This window comes from Falco cherrug, chromosome 4, assembly GCF_023634085.1.
Source record: "Falco cherrug isolate bFalChe1 chromosome 4, bFalChe1.pri, whole genome shotgun sequence".
Taxonomy (NCBI): domain Eukaryota; kingdom Metazoa; phylum Chordata; class Aves; order Falconiformes; family Falconidae; genus Falco; species Falco cherrug.
This window is the reverse complement of record NC_073700.1, coordinates 33,756,519-33,776,990: the sequence shown is the minus strand read 5'-3', so window position 1 is coordinate 33,776,990 and position 20,472 is coordinate 33,756,519. Positions and strand designations below refer to the sequence as shown.

The 20,472-nt window shown below is 38.2% G+C and overlaps 1 protein-coding gene across 1 annotated transcript in view; it reads right to left on the bottom strand.

Moving 5' to 3' along the window:
* DNAH3 (dynein axonemal heavy chain 3) overlaps positions 1 to 20,472 on the bottom strand; it is a 66,990-nt gene that overhangs the window by 17,639 nt on the left and 28,879 nt on the right. Inside the window, exons 30-51 of the mRNA XM_055709346.1 lie at positions 19,218 to 19,326; positions 18,824 to 18,937; positions 17,557 to 17,733; positions 15,570 to 15,661; positions 14,929 to 15,148; positions 13,974 to 14,108; positions 12,633 to 12,744; positions 11,844 to 12,085; positions 11,133 to 11,233; positions 10,952 to 11,057; positions 9,525 to 9,654; positions 8,800 to 9,036; positions 8,318 to 8,421; positions 6,978 to 7,272; positions 6,360 to 6,539; positions 5,220 to 5,343; positions 4,970 to 5,126; positions 3,897 to 4,040; positions 2,637 to 3,303; positions 2,337 to 2,502; positions 1,769 to 1,985; positions 640 to 822 (exon numbers count right to left, since the gene is read on the bottom strand). Of these exons, the coding sequence (XP_055565321.1) occupies positions 640 to 822; positions 1,769 to 1,985; positions 2,337 to 2,502; positions 2,637 to 3,303; positions 3,897 to 4,040; positions 4,970 to 5,126; positions 5,220 to 5,343; positions 6,360 to 6,539; positions 6,978 to 7,272; positions 8,318 to 8,421; positions 8,800 to 9,036; positions 9,525 to 9,654; positions 10,952 to 11,057; positions 11,133 to 11,233; positions 11,844 to 12,085; positions 12,633 to 12,744; positions 13,974 to 14,108; positions 14,929 to 15,148; positions 15,570 to 15,661; positions 17,557 to 17,733; positions 18,824 to 18,937; positions 19,218 to 19,326 (4,012 nt within the window). The remainder of the gene's footprint in view (positions 1 to 639; positions 823 to 1,768; positions 1,986 to 2,336; positions 2,503 to 2,636; positions 3,304 to 3,896; positions 4,041 to 4,969; positions 5,127 to 5,219; positions 5,344 to 6,359; positions 6,540 to 6,977; positions 7,273 to 8,317; positions 8,422 to 8,799; positions 9,037 to 9,524; positions 9,655 to 10,951; positions 11,058 to 11,132; positions 11,234 to 11,843; positions 12,086 to 12,632; positions 12,745 to 13,973; positions 14,109 to 14,928; positions 15,149 to 15,569; positions 15,662 to 17,556; positions 17,734 to 18,823; positions 18,938 to 19,217; positions 19,327 to 20,472) is intronic.

Sequence of the window (20,472 nt, the reverse complement as noted above, 5' to 3'; positions counted from 1 at the left end):
GCTTCCAAGATCAAAGTCCTTCTGGTCTGACAAGGAGAATTAAAATACTGGTTTTATATGGTTGTTCTTAGTTAAATCTTACAGTGCTGATCAGGTAAAAACTATACACTATGTAGCTTAAATTCTTTATCATGTACTCAGGTCTCAGTAATTATCTATCTTATCTCTCACACACTACCAACTAGTTAAAAAAAAAATACTGAGGAATCCTGCAGCTTCCCATGGGAAATTCTGTGCTACAGAGATCTGGCTGTGGCAGTATCTCTTAGGTGATGCCTAATAGGGCTCCACGCAGCGCTACGCCAAATTACCTCAGCTCACTCTAAACAGTCTTTGGGCCTGGAAACAGTATAACCTCATTATTCAATCTGTTGAGAAGGAGAACATATTACAACAGAAATAAAAGTGATACTGCTTTTGGGATGTGAACTAGTAAGGGAAGCTATGCAGTACTATGAGATATAGTCATACTCCAGCCAAAATTTACCTTGTTTAAATTAGGAATATGTCATTTATCATCTCTTGCAACTTTGTTACTTTAAGTGCTTGAATCATCCCATTAATACATCATCACAACTCCTATTTACTTGCAAAGACTTGGAACCCATCATACTTCAGGCTCAAGCCCTTGTACACTACCTTAATAGCTTTAGCAACAGCTGCTGCTTCATTAGCCTCTTTTTCATCTGCTGACACCAGTTCCTTCTTTGCATCTACTTGAGTTGTTTCCTTTTCAATCTGGATCATCATTTTGTCTGTTTCTGCAGAAGTTCGAATCAGTTCAGGCTGAAGGGCAGTCAGTTCTTTCTGCATCTCTGCAACCTGATGAACATAAAAAGGAAATCAAGAAAGAAATTGTGTAAACATTACATGCAATTCACATCTTGATGTCTTAGAGAGAAAGGTCAGAAGACACTATACTAATACAATCTAAAAAGGGACATGATCTAAATAATTATTTAAATAGTAAAATTAGGCTAGAGAACTAAGAGCTGTTAAAGAAATCCTTTAAAAAAATCTGCCCATTTATCATCCATATAATATGCTTGCTTTTTTATGATCCACTTAACTTCAATAATGATAAATAAATAAATTAATTGGGTTTTTTTCCCTCATAGTCAGTTTCAGCTTATGGAACCCCAAATAATCCTTTATTGCACAGGTGGAAAACAACATTCAAAAGAAACTCAGAAGGAAACAGAATTAGTGACAGCAACAGCTGCAAACTGGATGTTTTTCTTCATCCAGCAAGTATCTGGAAGCCCCTTTACTTTGCATTTTAGGAAGATCAATACCTGGATCACATGGCTTGAAACAGGGGGTTATTTACCTGCACCCTGATCAATTTCCTACTGGGAATCTACTCAGGAATTAATGTTTGTTATTGCCTTACAATATCCTTCAACTTCTCCATTATTTTGGAACGGGTAATAGGTACTAGGATGCCAAAGCATGGATTCTCCATATAAGGTTTTGCAAAAATATTGAAATTTGTAAGATTTAGTTCTTAAACATTTAAGGAGTACCATCCATTTCTTTTAGCTTTCCATTAAGTGCTATAATCCAAACTTACATACCACAATTTCTTGAAATGACTAAGAAGTAATTTAACTTTGCTGGCTTTCTATAGAAAATTATCAATAGCATCATGAAAATAGTGAAAAGGGAATTTAACAAGTTTTATTTTTGTAAGTTTTAATCACCTTATACAGACCCCATACTAAAATATGCATATGGCACATATTCAGTGTTTTCATCTGAAACTTACTTGTGAAGACGCAAAGTCAAGTTTTTGAAGTCCCGTAAGATAACGAGTCCTTATCATGTCAACTTCTTGCCTTTTGCTATTCAGCAGAGTCTTAAAGGTAAGAATCAATTCTAGGTATGAAGTTGGTGTGACATAGTTGTGTCTTCGCAGTGTAGTGTAATAGTTGATGGAGAGCTCTCTCACACTTTCGTGGAAATATTTACACATTGACACAACCCTAGAGAAAATTTTTCCACATTACTACGAAAATACAATCTGTCTTTATGCTAATGATGAGGAAATTACTCTAAGCTTATTAAATTATATTAGTGAATAATTATGTACACATATATGTGTATATAAAAGTGAAGGCAGAATTGGTTTTTCCCCATTATAAGAAATATTTTAGACTCCTTTCAAAGAGTGGCCTGACTTTCAGAAACATCAGATTCATATATCTAGGTATCTCTTAACTTGCACTGAAATCCCAGTGTTGGCTTAGCTTTATCCATTACAAGGACAGTTTCCTGATCAAGTAAGTTGAGGGTGTGACTGGGAGGGGAGATACGTTTGACAGCTAAACTCATACTCTTTTCTAATGTCATCTTCAAGTTCAACTTCCTCTAGAAACTTGTTAGCAACCATTTCCAATGCATCTGTCGGCCAGGTTTGGAACCAATCAATGGTGCAGCAGTTTATCAGTGAAGGGAACATCCGTAATCGATTCCGAAATGCATCTCCAATAGGGCTCATGGCTAGGGAAAAAAAAACCAACCAAAAACCGAATAAAAATAATTGCAATAGTTACCTAAGGTTGTTTGCAGTTAGTAAGCAGAAAACACTAAGTTTAAGAAAAAATATTCTAAGAAATAACACACTGTATACAGACCTAAGACAATATGCAAATTTTTCTTCACCCTTTCAATAAAGAAATTGTACATAGCAAGGGGAGTGGCTTCAATTTTCCTGTTCTCCATCCTTGCTGCACCTTGCATTTTCTCAACAATTTCAGCTTTCTCATCTGCTGCAAAGATATTAGGCACATCACCAGTATTTAAAAGCATATTGATGTCTTCTAAAAATGCTTCATCCTTTATTTGATTATCACAGAACAAAAAGGACACATTCTTGTTACCAACACCTGCTTTCAGCATGGCTCGTTTAACATCATCTTTCCATTCATTGATTCCATAGGACTTCGTAATTTCAATTTGAAAGAGTTCAAAGGTATTCATGTAGGTGGCCAGCTTGGTAGCACTTTGTCGACCACTCCCACCGACCCCCACCAACAACAGATGTCCATTATCCTGTTTCAGTACTCTGCATATCCTTGAGATATGCTCAATAGCAAACTTGAACATGACTAAGGACATTGGTGTTTTGCTGATGTTGTTGTATTCCTCAAGGTAGTATTCCATGACAGTTGTCAGTTGCTTTAAATCTGTGATTTCATCATACACTTTTACATTACTGTCTGGCTTCAAATAATCTCCAAAGAACAAGCTGCGAATATTATCATCAGAGATTCTTCCAGTAGGTGAGAGATGACTCAGTACCTAGGGAAAAGACAAGAATCAACAGATATTTCAAACTATTAGAGAATTATTTTCCTTAAAGATATAATCATTCATATCTACATAGTAATAATACTGTGGGAAGCACTGTTTTCCAGCTATTCCAGATATTACCCTAGTCTGGACAAAAAAAAAAACCCACAACACAAAAAAACACCTAAATGTTGTAGGTTGACAAGCAAGTTTCCACATATGCATACTTCACAGGCAGATTTTCTGTCAAATACAGGACAAGTTCCCAGAAGGTTTCTCAAAAAAGTATCCACTACTCCCATCGGCTCATCCAAATATTAACTTAAGGAAAAGCACATATAAATATTGTGCAAGACACTTATTCCAGATAGTCCTCTGTACCAACACAGAATCCTTTTGAAGTTATGAATCATTCTGATATGAAGTGATTTGTATTACCTTGACCACAAATATTCAATACTGAATAGAAGACCTTTCATATCTTTAAAATGCACTAATCGAAATAATTCAAAATGTGTCCAATACTAATGTAATCTCAATGTCTAAGTGCTTCTGCAAATGCATCAGTCTCATTCTTGGTCCCAGACATTATCCGAAAATACCTTATTAAAGCTCTGCTTGAAGCTATTTGATGTTGTCTCTTGTACCATCTGAAAGAATACCTTCCTGTCCTCCTCATCAACTAAGCGATCATAGAAAACTCGGTAAACCTCATGAATCCAAAGTCTGATCAGTTTATCTCCATCCTGAAAAAGCAAATACAAGAAACCAGGTAAATATAGCCCAGGCAGGATTTGTTTAAAAACAAAAGGACAGAAATGTCCATCTGGACCCTGCCATACCTTGTACTAAACTCAGTGGGAATCTTTCAATTCCAAGCCATTCAGCACATGGCTCCGCATCTGCTAACTTAACCAGCTTCCTCATCTAGTTACCACCTTGTCCTTTGTGACCATACAAACTGGGGCTCTTATGTCAAAGCATTTTTCTCTACTGTATCAATTCTCCCCACCCTTCCAAGATAAAGTACAGAATAAATCTTTAAAGATAGGGCTCACAGGCTCTAACTCAAGCCCTGCTCAAAACTGTTGCTGGCTAAGATTTCCTCTGAATAGCTTGTAGCTGTTTTGTTCTGTTTCTGCACCAAAATCATTCCCCTAAAGAAAGGAAATGTTTAATACTCCTTTAACCTGACATTTTACTGAAAATGGATGAAAGGAGGAGGATGAAAATTGTACATATCAGTATCCATTTGTAGTTTATGACAACTGGCGAACTTGGGGCTAAACTATTCAGTCTTGTTCACTGACGAGCTTGTCATTTGTGAAAGAGAGATAGCGAGTCTTCCCACGTTTGTTTCTTCTGTATATTTAGTTTGCAAGTTCAAGAGAAGGGACTGTCTGACTTGACGTACAGGCCTTAACAGATGAGCCTTGGACCTTGGGGCCCAACTGTAACACATGTAAAGAATATTAACAAAAAGGACACCTGTCTCCTTCAGAGACAGACTGAAAATCTATAACAAGGTATTCCAGGACTATCCTGATTTGAAACCTTGTAAATCTGTTGAAATCATAGTTCATTTATTTTGAGATGTTTACTGACTGATATTATAAAAGTAATTTACTTTTTCCATTTCTTTTTCTTACAGCAACATAATTGAACTACAACTTACTTGCAAATGAGTGTGTGGACAGAGCAGCACTCCTTGAATAACCCTGGAAAAATCCCGTAGATTAAAGACATAGTGGGATTTTGAAGGAGTTGGGAGAAAATTATCAACTGCCATTTTATAAATTGACATTGTCGCTTGGACCATCATCTTACCCAGCCTTAAGAAGGAGAAGAGATACAATTTTAACTTTTGAAGATAAACTGCAGGAGAAAAAAACTACAAAGGCATTACAGGAAATATATCACATTACCTTAGAAATACAGGCTCAAAGCCTTTGCTGAAATGCCAATCAGCAACTGCAGTAAAAATCTTGGTTAATATGTCATCATCAAAAGAACATATAGATACAATGTTCAAGTGCCGTGTGAAACGTCCTGTAATACAGACAAAATGATGCAGAAAGATTTAGGAATGTCCAAACATTTGTCCACCTTTCAGCTAGCATATTCTAGGATTGACTGGCACTCAAACAACAACATTTGAATCTGGGTCCAGCTCCATGATCTTGTTTCTGGCAAATTTCTGCTTCAGCAGTGATGCAAAACAAATATAAACACAGTTTATATTTTCTATCAGTATTTCACTTAGAATAACTGGTTTTAATATGAAAAACATAAGTCTCCACTACAACAAAGCTGCTATTACCCACATTTAAATTTAAGCTTATATTAGCCCTGTTGACTGTGATATGACACAGTAAAACTTCACAAAATCAAGGATCTTGTTATTGGCTTTCATCTAAAAAAAATATATCAGTCTATACACTAGTAAATTTTACAAATTAACTGTATCAGAATTGTTATTTTAATAAAGCCTCCTTAGAGGACATACAGTAATAACTGTATTAGTGTTTATATGAAACAAAGCAGCATGAAGTGCCTTATTAACGGTGTAGCTGTAGCTACATTAGGGCTTTTACTGGCATAACTTTTTCATTAGAAAATATAATCTCCTTATGGTGATATGACAGGACTCATGGACTTTTGCAGGCAAAATGCTTGTAAGTAAATGCAGGCAGCCTATCTTAGCAGCAGGAGATACATTTTCAGAAGAGAACAGCCAGAAAGACTTGGCAAGAAGATGTACTCCCTCCCTTATCCAAAGAACAAGAGATAGAAAAAGTGTCCAGTTCTCTAATTTTGGAATTATCATCATTCAGAGTTTAATCAACATTAAAAACATTGTTTCTAATGTTACTTAAACTGCCCCTGGAAAAGGTACAGATTTGACCTTAAGCATACAGATTTCTACTTTGAACAACCCAGCCAGTGAACATGTCTGTACATCTACAAGTAATAGATAAATGTACAATTAGTCACCAGCAGAACTGAACCTGCCTCTTAACATCAGCCAGTTAAATAACTACTTGGCATAGTAATATATATCCTACCTGTAATATCGTTCCTGCCTCCCCCAGGTGGACCCATAGCTGAAACAAGCAGTACATCTATGATATTAATCTTGGATGCATCTTTCTTGTCGTACCAGTGACCGTGATCAATCCATTGTCTGAGAAGCTCAATAGGTGGCTGGGCTCCATACACTTCCTTTGCAGGCATGTTTAGATCATCTATGGAGAACACAGACATGGATTAAAAATCCCTCAGTGTTTAGGAATTACAGTTTCCTTTCAAAGCTAAGAAGAAAAAATAACTGAACTAGAGGCAGAAAAAGGTGGTGTCTTGTTATTTTTGCTTCTCATTAAACTAACCAGAATCGAATGACATTATACTTTACAGGCATACTTATGGGTGAAGTTTTAACTTAATGTGGTTGGGATTTTGTTCTATTTTATTTCATGTCACACTGCAACGCTGAATGCACCATTCTGAAGACAACCGCCACTTAAACAGAAACCTTTCAGCAGAGGGCACTGCTAATCCTTCTTTGGATGCCTGAAAACAGCCAAAGAGCACCGAGGCAATCCAAAATTACTAGTCTGAATGAACCACTTCTTTTGCTTAAATCAGAATTAAATGATATAAAAACCCTGAAAAAGGTATCTTACCCACAAATATTATAGCTTTTTTCCCCGAAGGAGGTCCAAATAATCCTTTTCTTCTTCTCTCCAGCTTGGACATAATAGTATCCTGAGTTTGGTTAGCAGAGGTTCTTGCAGAGAAATTTATGAAGTTTGGGATGCATTTTTCCTTTGGAAGTTGCAATAGAAAATTGTTGGTTATAGCTGATTTTCCAGTGCCAGTGGGACCCACAAAAAGCAAAGGGACATTATGCTCCACATATGTTTTAAGAAAAAACATCTGCCTGGCAGTTTCCATTGTTGGAATGATCAGCTCAGATACCTATTACAGAGAAAAGTAAAACAAGTCCATGAAAATCAAACATCTAAAACATTCAACATGAATATTTGCAAGCAACTACAGGAAGCCTGTAGCACAAAAATTCTTTTACCTGAAAACCTAAGCTATAACAAGGCTCTGGTAGATAGTATGGCCCCACGTCTTGTTCAGTGTTTATACAGTAAATAGCACCACTAGTATTACCTATATTATGGTTCATAGACGCTATATGAAGCCTGGAAGGAGAACTGCAGAGTTAAATATGGCTTATTTCTGTTCCCCTACTGCGCAAGAGGAAAGGAACAGTGCTATGGAAATCTTTTTCTCTTCCTCATCTTCCACTTATCATTAGGAGCTGTACACTAGACAACAATAAAGATTTTAGACAGCAGAATGAAATGTAATCTTACATCTCTCATGTACTTAATAGACAAGGCAGTTGCAACTACAATGGAATGAAAAGCTGAACAAACATCACTTAAGTTATCTTGAAATTTCATCTCCAGAATAGGTACTTTTTGCAGACCTCTGCTGTGCTACACTTCCCTTGAGTTCACAGCTGCCATCAAAATGTGAGTGAGTCTATTTGGAAACGGAGGGGATCCAGGACTGTCAGTACTGCTCTCCATATCCCAAAGAAGTAGTAAGTCTCTTTGCTTGCTTTCTCTGATTAACTCATACTATACCATCATGACATCAACCACGGAAAACAAAAATGAAGGAATGGAAATTCAGGCTTTGGCTTTTTCCCACCAAGATTTCTATAGCATCAGATGCTATTACAGAGAGAAAAGCAGAATCAAAAATTTAAACCCCTAGCCAACCTCAGGCTCCATGTTCACCTGCAGTGCTGAAGTTTCAATATTGATGGTACCAGAATTAAGACATAAGCATGAACAGGAGCCTACAGGAGATTAACAAAATGTTGCAGATCAAACATTAAACGGCCTAATACAGTAGAATCAGAGCTAGCTAAGGCAGTTGATTTCTACGTCTAAATCACTTAATCAAATAATTATTTTCTATAATGAAAGATATCAATGTGAACCTTAGCCCCTGGGGAGATAACTTGCTCTTCTTTTGTGATGTACTCTGTCCACAGATTCCACTGCCCACTGCCATGCTTGTAAAAATAGAAGTCATAAACACTCCCTGTTAATTGAAAAACACAACATAAGAAAACCCACCGATTAAAGAACAAACTTTGATCATTTTAGTGTGAGGCATTGAACACTGTGAGATAATGAAGGCTTTCTAGTACAAAAGATACCCTCCCCCCGCCCCCCACCATTATCATTACCAAATTATTTTAGGTCAGATTCAGCTATGGTGTTCGAGTACAACATGAGGCATATGCTACTCCTGGTTAAAAGAGCCAGGAAAGAGCACCCAACTGTGCAGCCCAAGGCTTGGCAGATGGTGACTCTGCTGCAGACTTAACATCTGCCAGGCACTCTATTCTCCCTTAAAATGCCAAGTTTTCTTATTGCTTCATATAAAGGCCAGGCAAGTACAGTTATGAAGAAGCACCTTTTTCTGGAAAGATATTGTTTCTCGTAAGCTTCACACTTCTAGGGCGTGGGTTTTCCTCATTCATTCCCATTAGCAAGTTGCGGTAAAACAAATCAAATTTCTTTCTGCTGTCTGCATCGATGATCCCACCAACTGTCCAAACCAAAGCAAAAAGGAAAAGCCCCTGCAGCCACAAGGTGATATGCTGACTAGACATGCTTTCCTTCTCTTCTTCCTCGGATTCCTTTATTTCATCTAAAACACATATTTTGAATTTTAGTTAAATACCAGTTACAACCATAAATCCCAATTCAAAATGCATTTTCGCAAAAGCATTGAGACAAACTTAGAGCCTTGTCTTCAGTGGAACAAAGCCAACCTACAGAGTGAGGATCTTGTCTGTGCAAAATCCTGTTTACAAATAAAAATAAATGAGAAGAAAAAATATTTACCAAATATCGTAATTCTTTTCTTCAGATGCTAGCAAACAGCAAGCAAAACATACGGAATACACTCACATGATCATGTTCAGTTTTGTAATGACGTCAAATTCAAAAGCGCCATACGCTAGTCAAAGAACTATTATTATACTGATCAGGGAGATCACCAAGTGTGTTGTATGATCTCAACAGTATGGAATTCCTTTGGTATTCCCTCGCACCCAATAACCTGCATCTTACCATGGGACACAGCAGGAAAAAAAGAAAAATCAAAATGAGAAGAGTAACGCTTTGGGTACTTACCAAGCAGACAAGTATAGAGTTTCATCAAGCTGTAACTCAAGTGAATAGAGGACGTTTGTACAATGGCTTTGCAATGAAGGTGAATAAACTCTAAACAGGGCTGGACTAGCCACATAAACATGTCATTGACCTACCAGGAGAAAAGGAAATGGCTTTTAAACAATGCAGGAGTGCCACATTTCCCACTGTCACTCAATTCTCTCTCAATAAAACACAAAGCATCAGAAATTCTCCAAGTTGGCAGAGCGGGTTATCAGGAAAGGACCTGTGTCAAGCAGTACTTAAGTGATCACAAAGTCACACACTGTCATTATCTGATGCTGAAAACAATTTGTTTCTACCACAGACAAGTTTTCAGCAGGAATTTTGTTACCCAGACATCAATCCAGACAGCAGAGCAGTAGCGCAGCCTAGGAAGACCACTGCTTTGCTTGGGCAAGAACAAAGTTATTCCAACAGAACCAAAGATAAGGGCTTCATCCTCCCTTAAAAAGGACAGGCCCCTAACTAAGGGCCCAGCACAGATACTGTGCCACAGAAGAAATTCCAGAAAGCTGGAACTGACTGGTACCAGCAGCAGTGCCACAGCATGCAGGTAGGTAATGACCATGGCTGGTGGTGTCTGCTCCATGAACTCACACAGGAAACCAGGAGAGGAATCATCACCTAGCCTTTTCACATGGGCTATATGCTGGTTAAAGAATAAACATTTTGCTTTGATGAACTAAGAAATCTATAAAGAGCTCTTCTAGTCTTGGTACTTCTATTGAATTTGGTCCTAATTTCCTGCAAAAACTCAAAGGGGGCCTTGTCAAATCACAGAAATCAAAGTTTTCTCCAGTTTCAAAGCTATTGTAGGCAGATCTTATTCTGATTCTTTTACTATATTTTAATGCCCAATAAAAGGGAATTTTTATTTTGATAAGATTAAAAGCTGATTCCCACCAACTTTTATTTGCATCTACACTGAAGATATACCACAATACACAACACAAAGAGCTCCCATTCATGCAAGCAATCGAGTACACAGAAGACTATTTCACAAGGATTCATGAGGTGACTAACGCTTTGAAGATCAAGCTGTTACTGATAATAATATCATAAGCCTGTTTAAGCTAAACTCTAGATGTCTTAGAAGAAGAATGAGTTCAGAACATTTTGAGTCTTCCAGTTTTCCCCACATTACATTTCTAATACATAAGGCTAATACATTAGCATCTCCAGCTCTCAGGCACTTGCAATGACATTTAACATTCTTCACTACAAAATAATTTACAACAGCCTCTAGGAGGTCTGGGACCCTCTAAATCATTAAAGTACTTTAAAAAGTTTTGATTCTGCATGCCTGTCTTCAAGTGGGCAAACTGTGAGCATCACCTTAACATTAATCTTCTGAATTAGACCAATGTAAAAATTAAGTTTCGCACCAGCTCTCGGTGTTCTTCCTGCAGGTTTGAAGGCAATGTCTTCATGTAGGAATCCTTCAGTGGCTTCCAACCTAACTGTTGTGGGTCCATATAGACCATACCACACCTAGGAAGAACAAACTATGGTACAGGAACAGATGTGCAAGGTGGGACAGTTCAAGTTTGAATGCTTTCACATTACCTGCTGACAGTTGCTGGAGATGCCTCCTCCAAGTCTGCCGGCTCAAAGATTAAACTCATTTTTGAATTCATCTGAATTATTTCACCACTCATTAAGCATAGCTAGAAGAAGAGCATCACATAAACATGATCTAGTCATGTCAGTGCTGATCATCCAGTCAAAGTAATGACTGTCATAAAATCACTGAACATTCTACTTACTGCCACTCCTCATTCACTCATTCATATTCTCACAGCACATATTTTCTGACCTTGTCTCAACTTTTCTACATGTTACTGTAATGGCTTGCAGAGACAGAGAACAATGCTCTATCTTTAGATAAATCTGCAAGGATAAGCAGTTATGCCCTACAGCTTTTTTCTTTTTTTTTTTTTTTTTAAATATTTGTTCACTAAGTAATTTAAGCAAGTTCAGTGTTCAGTAACAGAACTGAGTTTATATATTTCAGTTTCCTAAAGGGTCAATAAAAAACCCTCAGTAAGCAACCTGATTTCAATAAAGCAGGAGCAAGACAAAGCTTCTAGGGGGAAGTAACAGCTTAATATCATCTAATAAACCCACTCGTGTAACTGGGGAAAAAAGCAATGCTTTTAAGCACATCTGCCTTTCCTGAGTCTCACACCTCCTTTGACCAACGTGGTAATAATATTGCTAGTACTAAAATAAAGTATGTATATTAAAGGACAAGGTTACTGGCAAAAGTTAGGCTACCTTTTTATTATCATCCAGCACAGTGTTCAAGTTTTCTATCCAAACTGCATCTACTGGGCCATCAAAAACAATCCACTTCCGATCATCTGTGGTAGAAGATGCTTGTTCCCTGAAGGCATTTGCAAGAACTCCATCTGTCCACTCATGGCTTACAGGATCAAAACCGCCATACAACTGTCCCATAGTAATTGCTTTGGGATTAATAACTTTGTATTCAACAGCATATTCATCCATGGATTTTGCTTTGTAAAAAGACAAATAGATGAGCTTGAGAATTTGATAGGTTAGTTTCATTCAGCAATGAAAGTACAGAACAAGATTCTTGAGGATCCTACTTTAGCTGCCCAAGGCAAAAAAAACCCAGACATTTTGCAGCTAGGTAGCGGTAAGTATGAAATTCCGTTACTTGTACAAGGAAAGCACAAAGTCCTATGTGCAAAAGCACATAAAAAAAAGAAAAAGCAGAACAGAATAGATTTTATATGTTTATGTGAGCTACTTACAATCTTCCTATCAGAGCCAGTTTTTTCAAGAGTATTATGCACAAATACAATGCTTAACAAAATTCAGAAAAGCATAAATACATTAGTATGTTTTACTATTCCAGTAAATGCAGACAAAAATACTTTCACACAAATGTATCAGACAAAAATAGCTCAACGAATAGAAATGTTCCAGTTGAGAAAGCAGAATATAGGACAATTAATAAACTGGGCATATCTCCACAAAGGAAAAACATTAGTCATAGAATTAACTTCATTTAATGTGAAGTTTGTGGCTGAACATTACCTGCACACAAATCGCCAAGGGCTCCAGCCAGCACTTTGTACGCACAGGTCTTTCCACTCAAAGGATCTCCAACAATCATGAAACCATGGCGCACCAGCATCATTTCATATATCTGTATCAGTGACAAGAGACTGGCTCTTTAACATAGAACAAAACCAGGCATTATGTTTATGAAACTTGAGGCATCTCTCCTGCACTCAGATGTGACAGGACAAAATATCAGCCAAATATCTGCACCAAAGCATTAACCCAAATCAGAAGGCAGTGTTATTACGGCAGTTCTCACTGATATAATTTAGGAAGTCACTGCCTCCAGACATCCTCCCTTCCTCCTTGCTAAATGTCATCCCTCAGCTGTAACAGCATCATTGTACAGGGTGTGAATGCACTAACCAGACACTGCAGAACACAGCCCGGTGCAAAAGCCTGAACTGAAATCAACGGTTACCAATGAAGCTAACACAAAGGGACTGAAACTACAGTTCTGAGGATGTGTCATATGACTGGTCCCACAGAGGCTGACTTTGGACTGCAAGAGTGGAAACTTGTTCAGTCACCCCACAAGATCTTGCCAGAACTCAGGTCAAAGCCTTCAGATCACCTTCAAACAGAGCTGTAAGAAGAACCACTAAGAAGATTTAAAATCTCAGGTTAAGGCAGGTATTTTCTGGTTGAGCTTAAATTCCTAATGAGTTAACACTACCCCTATTTAAATGAAAGATAAAGCATGGTTTGCAAAGCAGCATAAACCAAGTCTGAACATAAGCCATGAAATTTGAACTGCTGCTGAAGGGGCCCCTCACGATCCTGCCCCAGGCCATGCGTTTTTGCCCTTGACATTACACTGTCACTATGCTGCACTACTCAAAAGAAAAAAAGTTAAGCATTTTTTTAAAAGGTCACCAATACTAGTAAATGGGAGACCAATGGGAACAAAGAGCTGAAGGTGAAGCATAAGCAAGAGTGCAAAATGTCACCTCTTTCAAGACTTCTCAAGGAGACTATGAGCAGACTGGGAACAGGGCCTGACTCCCAGTCCAGAATTCTGTTCACTAGACTATGCTGCCTCAGCTAGTAATAGACTCAGTTTAATTTTCTGTCCTGAACCATAAGATCTACAATGCAGGTGCACATATTGGCTCCTTCACAGTCTGGCTGAATTAAAAAATTGCTATAAGCAAAGCAAGCTTTTACAGCATGATTTTTACTCAGCAAAAATATGCTGTTTGCAATATTTTATTAACTGATCGTGGAAACCATTAGGTATTCATTCATGTCACAGACAGTTAAGAGTGTTTCTGCTCTCACACTCTTCTTCCCCAGAAGTATGAGAAAATAAACCTGAATAATTTTTCCAATGAACCATGGAACTGGTTGAAGATTCATTTTTTTTATATTTTCAGTTAGTGCCTTGACAAACAGGTCGTAATCTGGTGTAGGAAGAACCACTCCAGGAAACAGGTCAGATATGATGCCCTGATAAGGAAAGGCAGAATAGAACACTATTTAAACACAGATTACAAAAAGGAAAAATTCCAAAAGCATAAAAATCTACAAGTAAAATAACACTCATACAGTTAAGAGAAAAAATCCTCAGCTGGAAAAACTTACTTCTAGGCAAACTGTAGCCACACAAAATTCTGTATGCATAAGACAGAAACGAGTGCCTGCATTTCTTATACACACAATGGTATTGTAAAAAGGAGGCTTAACCTTCTGCAAATTTGCCCCAAAAAGCATTACAGGAAAGGGTGTGAAAGTGACTGAAAGAATTTTAGTGATTAAAGAGAAGGCTATGTGTGCTGAAATTTCAGAGCAATGACTCCGTGTGTGCTTGTAACCTATCTTTTACGTCTTTAATATTGATTGCTGTGTAGCTCAACATAGTCTTTATTTTCTGTCAAAGCCGTATGCAAACAGGAACTTCCTCATTTTCATTCTGGCTTCAAATTTCTAGTTGAACTTAATTTAGTTGCCCACATCTCTTTTGCAACACAAAGCTAGAATTCAAACTCCAAAGAATAGTTTCCATGAATGAAACAGCAAAAATAACTTCTAGCAAGATACCTTGTAAAGTATTTTACAGAATAACTTAAAAAGCACCACTGAAAGTTTGTTTTTCAAAATAATCCCAACAACACCAAAGAGTGCAGACAGATCAGTGGACTGAAATAACTACACTAATGTAGCAGCATCTAGATCAAACTGTTCTAAATTAAGACAATGACCTGTTTCTGAGGCGCTTATAATGGACCTCATCAACACAAAACTGAAACACACCAGCCTGACAGCTTACCTGAAACAATGGCACATCCTGTGCCAAGAATTTGGCCAAGTTAACATCCAGCAAAGCCCGAAGTAACAATACACTTTCATTTTCAGTTGGGTACTTCAGTTTTAAGTTTCCTGCAGCTGTCAGGACAGATTTAACAGCACGCATTCCATAATCATAGTGATGCTGAGATGACAACTGCTCAGAGCACAAACGGTAAGTGGCAACAATTTTCTGGGCAAGACTGTGGATATTAAAATATCACATGTAAAATGAAAATATCTCACCATGCAAGGAAAATAATTTAAGTACCTATATACACACAAAGTAACTGCAGTGATTATCAGATATGTTAGCTGACAAGATGGCCCAAAACACCTAGGAAGTAAAACTGTAGATTCTGCCATGCCAGAGAACGTGTGTGCCATTTAGGAATTCTGTTTGATATTATGATACATTTTGCAAATGATCCTGTGTAGAGGTGCATATCTGTCAACATGAAGCGGTAAATGAGAATTGATGATAAAAGAAATTAAAAAGTACTTTCTGGAGAAACAGAACACGGACAGCCTTCCAGAATGACATGCCTCAAACACACATATATGCCTTATAGAGGAATGAGGTATATCAGACTCAACTGATGTGGAAAATTCAGCATGTCTTACCTCCGAGAGTCCAAAAATCCCATCGAATAGAGTGAAATTTCTCCAATCAAAGCATAATCTGGAACCATCATGGCAACTGTTCGGAACAGTGCCTGTAAGAAAAAAAGATACAAGCTTAGATGATGGAATATGGTAAGACATGTGCTTGCTTTTTAAGAATAGTATCTCTCTATAAATTCATGAGCTTCTAGAATTCAGGAATCATCAGAAATCTATGAGATTGCATTAATATTTTATTCTATTCTATTATGATCTTGTCAAGAGGTTCAAGGGGCTGTACTGAGCACTGCAGGAACGAATGTATAGAAAGTCACAATCCTAAAGAACTATTAATAGAAGAAAGGGAGGTGTCATTCATCTCACTTTTATAATAGGCAAACTAGAACATGGTGTGGTTAAAGTCTTGTAAAATGTCACAAAAAAAATGTGGCAAAGCTTGGAAAAGAACTAGGACCACATCAGTCTCTCTACAGTATCTCAGCAACTTGCAAAGTTATAATAAATTTAAATTGGGATTTGGACTGCCAAGCCACTGTAAACCAGGAGAACTTCCACTTAGAGTACAGTTAAAGCTGTGAACTGCTATCAGAATGATTAGACTGAGACCTTTCATCTGTGCATTACGTACAATCCTTAAACGCTAAGGCTTAGCAAAAAGCACAGCAGAATACACTTGAATGGGTTATCAGCATCTGTGGCCATGGAGAAGCCCATGCCAGAGCTGGTACATCTCAAAGCAACTGTGGCTGTGCATAAGTCTATGCTGCAGCAAGCACACCCCTGGGAAGAGATTGTGGCTCATAGATAAGGCTCCACTTGAGGCAGGTACACCCCTAAGGGACTGCAGTCTGTGGCTAAGTCCAAGCCAGAGCAGGGGCAAGGGGAGGAGTTTATTGCAACGTTTTAACATTTGATTTATCCTATTGTCTGGTCCAAAGGGACCAGGCATGGAAACTGTAATGGAAATACCTTTAAATTCTTGTAACCCAGGACTTGAATTTCATGTTACAGGAAACCCCTTGTTACTAGCTAGGTGAGGAGCAACAGGAGGAGTTGTTGCAATCTTAAACCCTACAACCTGGCTCAAAGGGACCAGAAATGAAGACTGTAACGAGAATACTTTTAAATTGTTGTAACCCATTATTTGAGTTGCATGTTATAGGAGTTACTGTAGCAGGAACCACCTGAACCAGTGGCAGACAAGCCTTACGAGAAACAGTGTAAGTGCAGCAGTAACCCAACCTGAGCTAAGCCCAGTAACTCCACACAACACACCAGCTCTCCTGTCCTAAGTGACCATCATAACAGATGGAGCCCAAAGTCATGGATTAAATTAACTCAATGGACATTTTGTGGACATTTATGGATATTTTACAGGCATTTCACAAGGGTGGTCCATAGACTAAGGGAATGATATCTGCATCTTATAACAAAGGACAGGAAAGGTGGTGATGGGTAATGAGGATGTACGGGTTCATGTGGGACCACCAGCAGGCAAAGTATTCAGCCATGTCCAGGAAAGCAGGGCTCCATCATCTGTAACAGTTACTTGGGAAGACAAAACGCCAAAACTCCAAACATGCTCTCCTTCCTTCTTCTTCCCCCAGCTTTATATGTGATCATGACATCATCATACGGTATGAAATATCCCTTCGGTCAGCTGGGGTCAGCTGTCCTGGCTTTGTCCCCAGCTAGCTTGTTGTGCACCCCCAGCCTACCTGCTGGTGGTGCTGGGTGAGAAGCAGAAAAGGCCTTGACTCTATGTAAGCACTGCTCAGCAATAACGAAAACATTCCTGAATTATCAACAGTTTCCAGCACAAATCCAAAACACAGCCCCATACCAGCTACTGTGAAGAAAATTAAATCTATTCCAGCCAAAACCAGCACATCACTGTATTATTTGATTGCTGCCTTGCTTTTCTTATTACTATAGATATTACCTACTATGTTAAATATCTACAAAAAAATCAGGATTCCAGATTTACCTTCAGATTATCAGGCAGCTCTGCTCGTCCAGCATACCCAGGATTCATCGTGATAAACACAGCACATGTAGGATTAAGAGAGATCTCTGTCCCTTCAAAGATGAATGTTCTGAGTTTGCGAGTAATAGCTTGCTGGATGCTAAGTATTTGTTGGGCAACTACAGATAATACTTCAGCCTAATACAGACAGAACAGATTGGAAAACATTAGAAACTCCGAGACAATATAAAATGGTTTTGTTTATATATTTTGATGGCTATATTTGCATTCCTCTGGCTCAAAATCACCCTGCGACTGATAACTGAGCCTAAATATTAGCTGCCTATTGAAGTGGTCCTCTGCAAGTTAGTGCAACCATTCCCTACTCAACCAACTAGGCAGGTAGCAGAGGCTTCTAAAAGCCTGCACAGGGAAATACGTGCCTGAATGTTGTAGACATTAAATTAGTGGGCAGGAACTCCCTCTGGAGGCCTCCAAAAGCACTTTCATCTCAGACAACTTAAAGAATTTAGGCTCTTCAGAAAGACTGATTCACTCAGTGCCCCAAATTGAGGGTAAACGTAAAAAATGGGTAACACAGCCTAGCACCAATTCTCAGAGCTTTAAAGTCTCACACGAATTCATTAAAAAACAAGTTACAGCAGACAACTGGAGAAATCAAGGTGTTAAAGATGCTAAAAGTAGAACTCTATGGAATTTCCACTTTTACTAGTACTTAAATCTAATTGCATCAAGATAACAACAAACTCAATCAAAGTCATTAGTCACCAAATTAAAAAAACAAACCCAAAAATTCAGAGTAAGACCAAGGAGGGGATTAGATGTGTCTGGTTATAGAGCCAGTTAACCAGGTCACTCAGTTAGTGACACTTGGCTAGTCACCACAGGAATCCCTCCACTGGGATTTGCCTGTCTTGTGCTGAACACAGACAAAAGCAGCCCCACAGCTTGATTTCTCAAGGAGAAGAGAAGGACAGTTCTCTCTCAACAAATGAGTGTCACATACAAAAGAGGAAATTGCACAGGAACAATTTTTTCAGCTAAAATAACACAGAACACAAGATTTCTGCAACACAGCACAGGTAGACATGTGCTCCTACAGCAGGCAGCTCAGTACCTATTTCTGTGTCAGTGATCATCAAAACCAAGAAGCTATATTACAACTAAAAGTGGAAGATTAGCAATAATGCTGTCATGTCTGAATCTAAAACTTCTTGTGTCTTAAATTAAAGATTTACCATTTTATTTGTCTGAGTTAACACATTACCTCAATTCTATTGAACTCATCAAAGCAGGACCATGCACCAGACTGCGCCAGTCCCTTAAAGAACTTCCCCATTGCCTTGTAGTCGAGACCATCAGAGCAATTAAAGACCACACACTACAACAAAACCACAAAGAGAACATCTCTCAGTATTAACACAAAGTCCACTATAAAATTCTTAGCATATAAAATGGGAAGGGATTATTATTGCTAACATTGGATTATAACAATAAAATGCCATATAGTCACAGTCCTAAATGTGTGCTTCTTACCAGCTATTTCTATGAATAAAGAATAGGTACCGAACAAGTAGTACTTGCTCAAGAATGAAATTTCAAGTAATATCTACATATCCAAACATAAACAATGCAAAGAAAAAAAGTCTGTATTTTGGTACCTGCTTAGCTACTGCTTTTGCTAGATCTTTTGTTGTTTCTGTTTTGCCAGTCCCAGCAGGTCCTTCTGGAGCACCACCAAGATTTAATTTCAAGGCACCCATTAATGTCCTACATAAACAAGAACACAGGCATTAAAAATAGTAAACTTTAACAACAGATTTTTTCTGAAGGGATGGATAAGTATTTTCCGATACGTTCATATACTTCCCAACTTCGTAACTTGCCCTAAAAATACCCCAGTATTGTCTCATAACCGATTTCCAATTGTGGAAGCTCCATTCACCCACTCTGCCTACAAGGAATGTCAAGGCTTTGTGTTACATGCATCCACCTCATATATCCTGAATTACACAAGCAAATGCACAGTGCCATAAGCAAAATGACAGAGTTTGCATAAAGCACGTTCACCACATGGCACTCCTCACGACAAGAACTTGAAGCTGGCTTCATAAATGAAGTCAATCTTTAGAAGTGGCTTAGAAAGTATAAAATTTCTTTCATAAACCTGGGAATCACCTTGCTCTCAAAGTGATTTTCATATTAAAAATGAGATCCCTGTGAACACTGGAGTGGTCTGACTATTTTACAAAGCCTCATTCAAAGCCTTTGCCACCAAAAATAACTTAAATTGTGCTGATTAGAATCTGTTTGCTCATTGCTTGTACTGAAACTGCATCTGGCACAGCTGACTGTGTAGTCTTAGTTTAGATTGAGCTAATCCTAATGAAAACCACCCCAGTTTACAGATAATGCACCAGCCACATGGCTCCTTCAACATAACTGCGAATGCCAAAAGATTAAGCATTTACCAGCACAGGCATTAACATAGGCACTTTACTACAAGTGCCCTCTACATGATGGTGAGTTCACAGCTCACAGCTGACCTTTGTCTCCAGGGCTCACCAGAAGTGAAATACCAAATGCCCTTGAATACTTCAGCCTTGGGGGATGAAGTATTCCCATTTCAACCTCTTGCAAGCAAGGGAAGGAACACGGAGCTAACTGAATTCAAACATCTATGAAGGGCTCTGTAATTACCTAATTTATTTTACAGGCAGGCTGTATGTCTTACTTCAAAGAAATTAATTGACCAGTGCTACTGTATAATTCTTCACAGTTCCAGTACCATCAGCTGCCAACCCTTTTCAGAAGCACATTCTTGGATACAACAGAGACTATTACTCTACTGGTGTAGAAACCTACACATTGTAAATATTTTACCACATTTGGGTAAAGAAGATATGCAAGATTTGG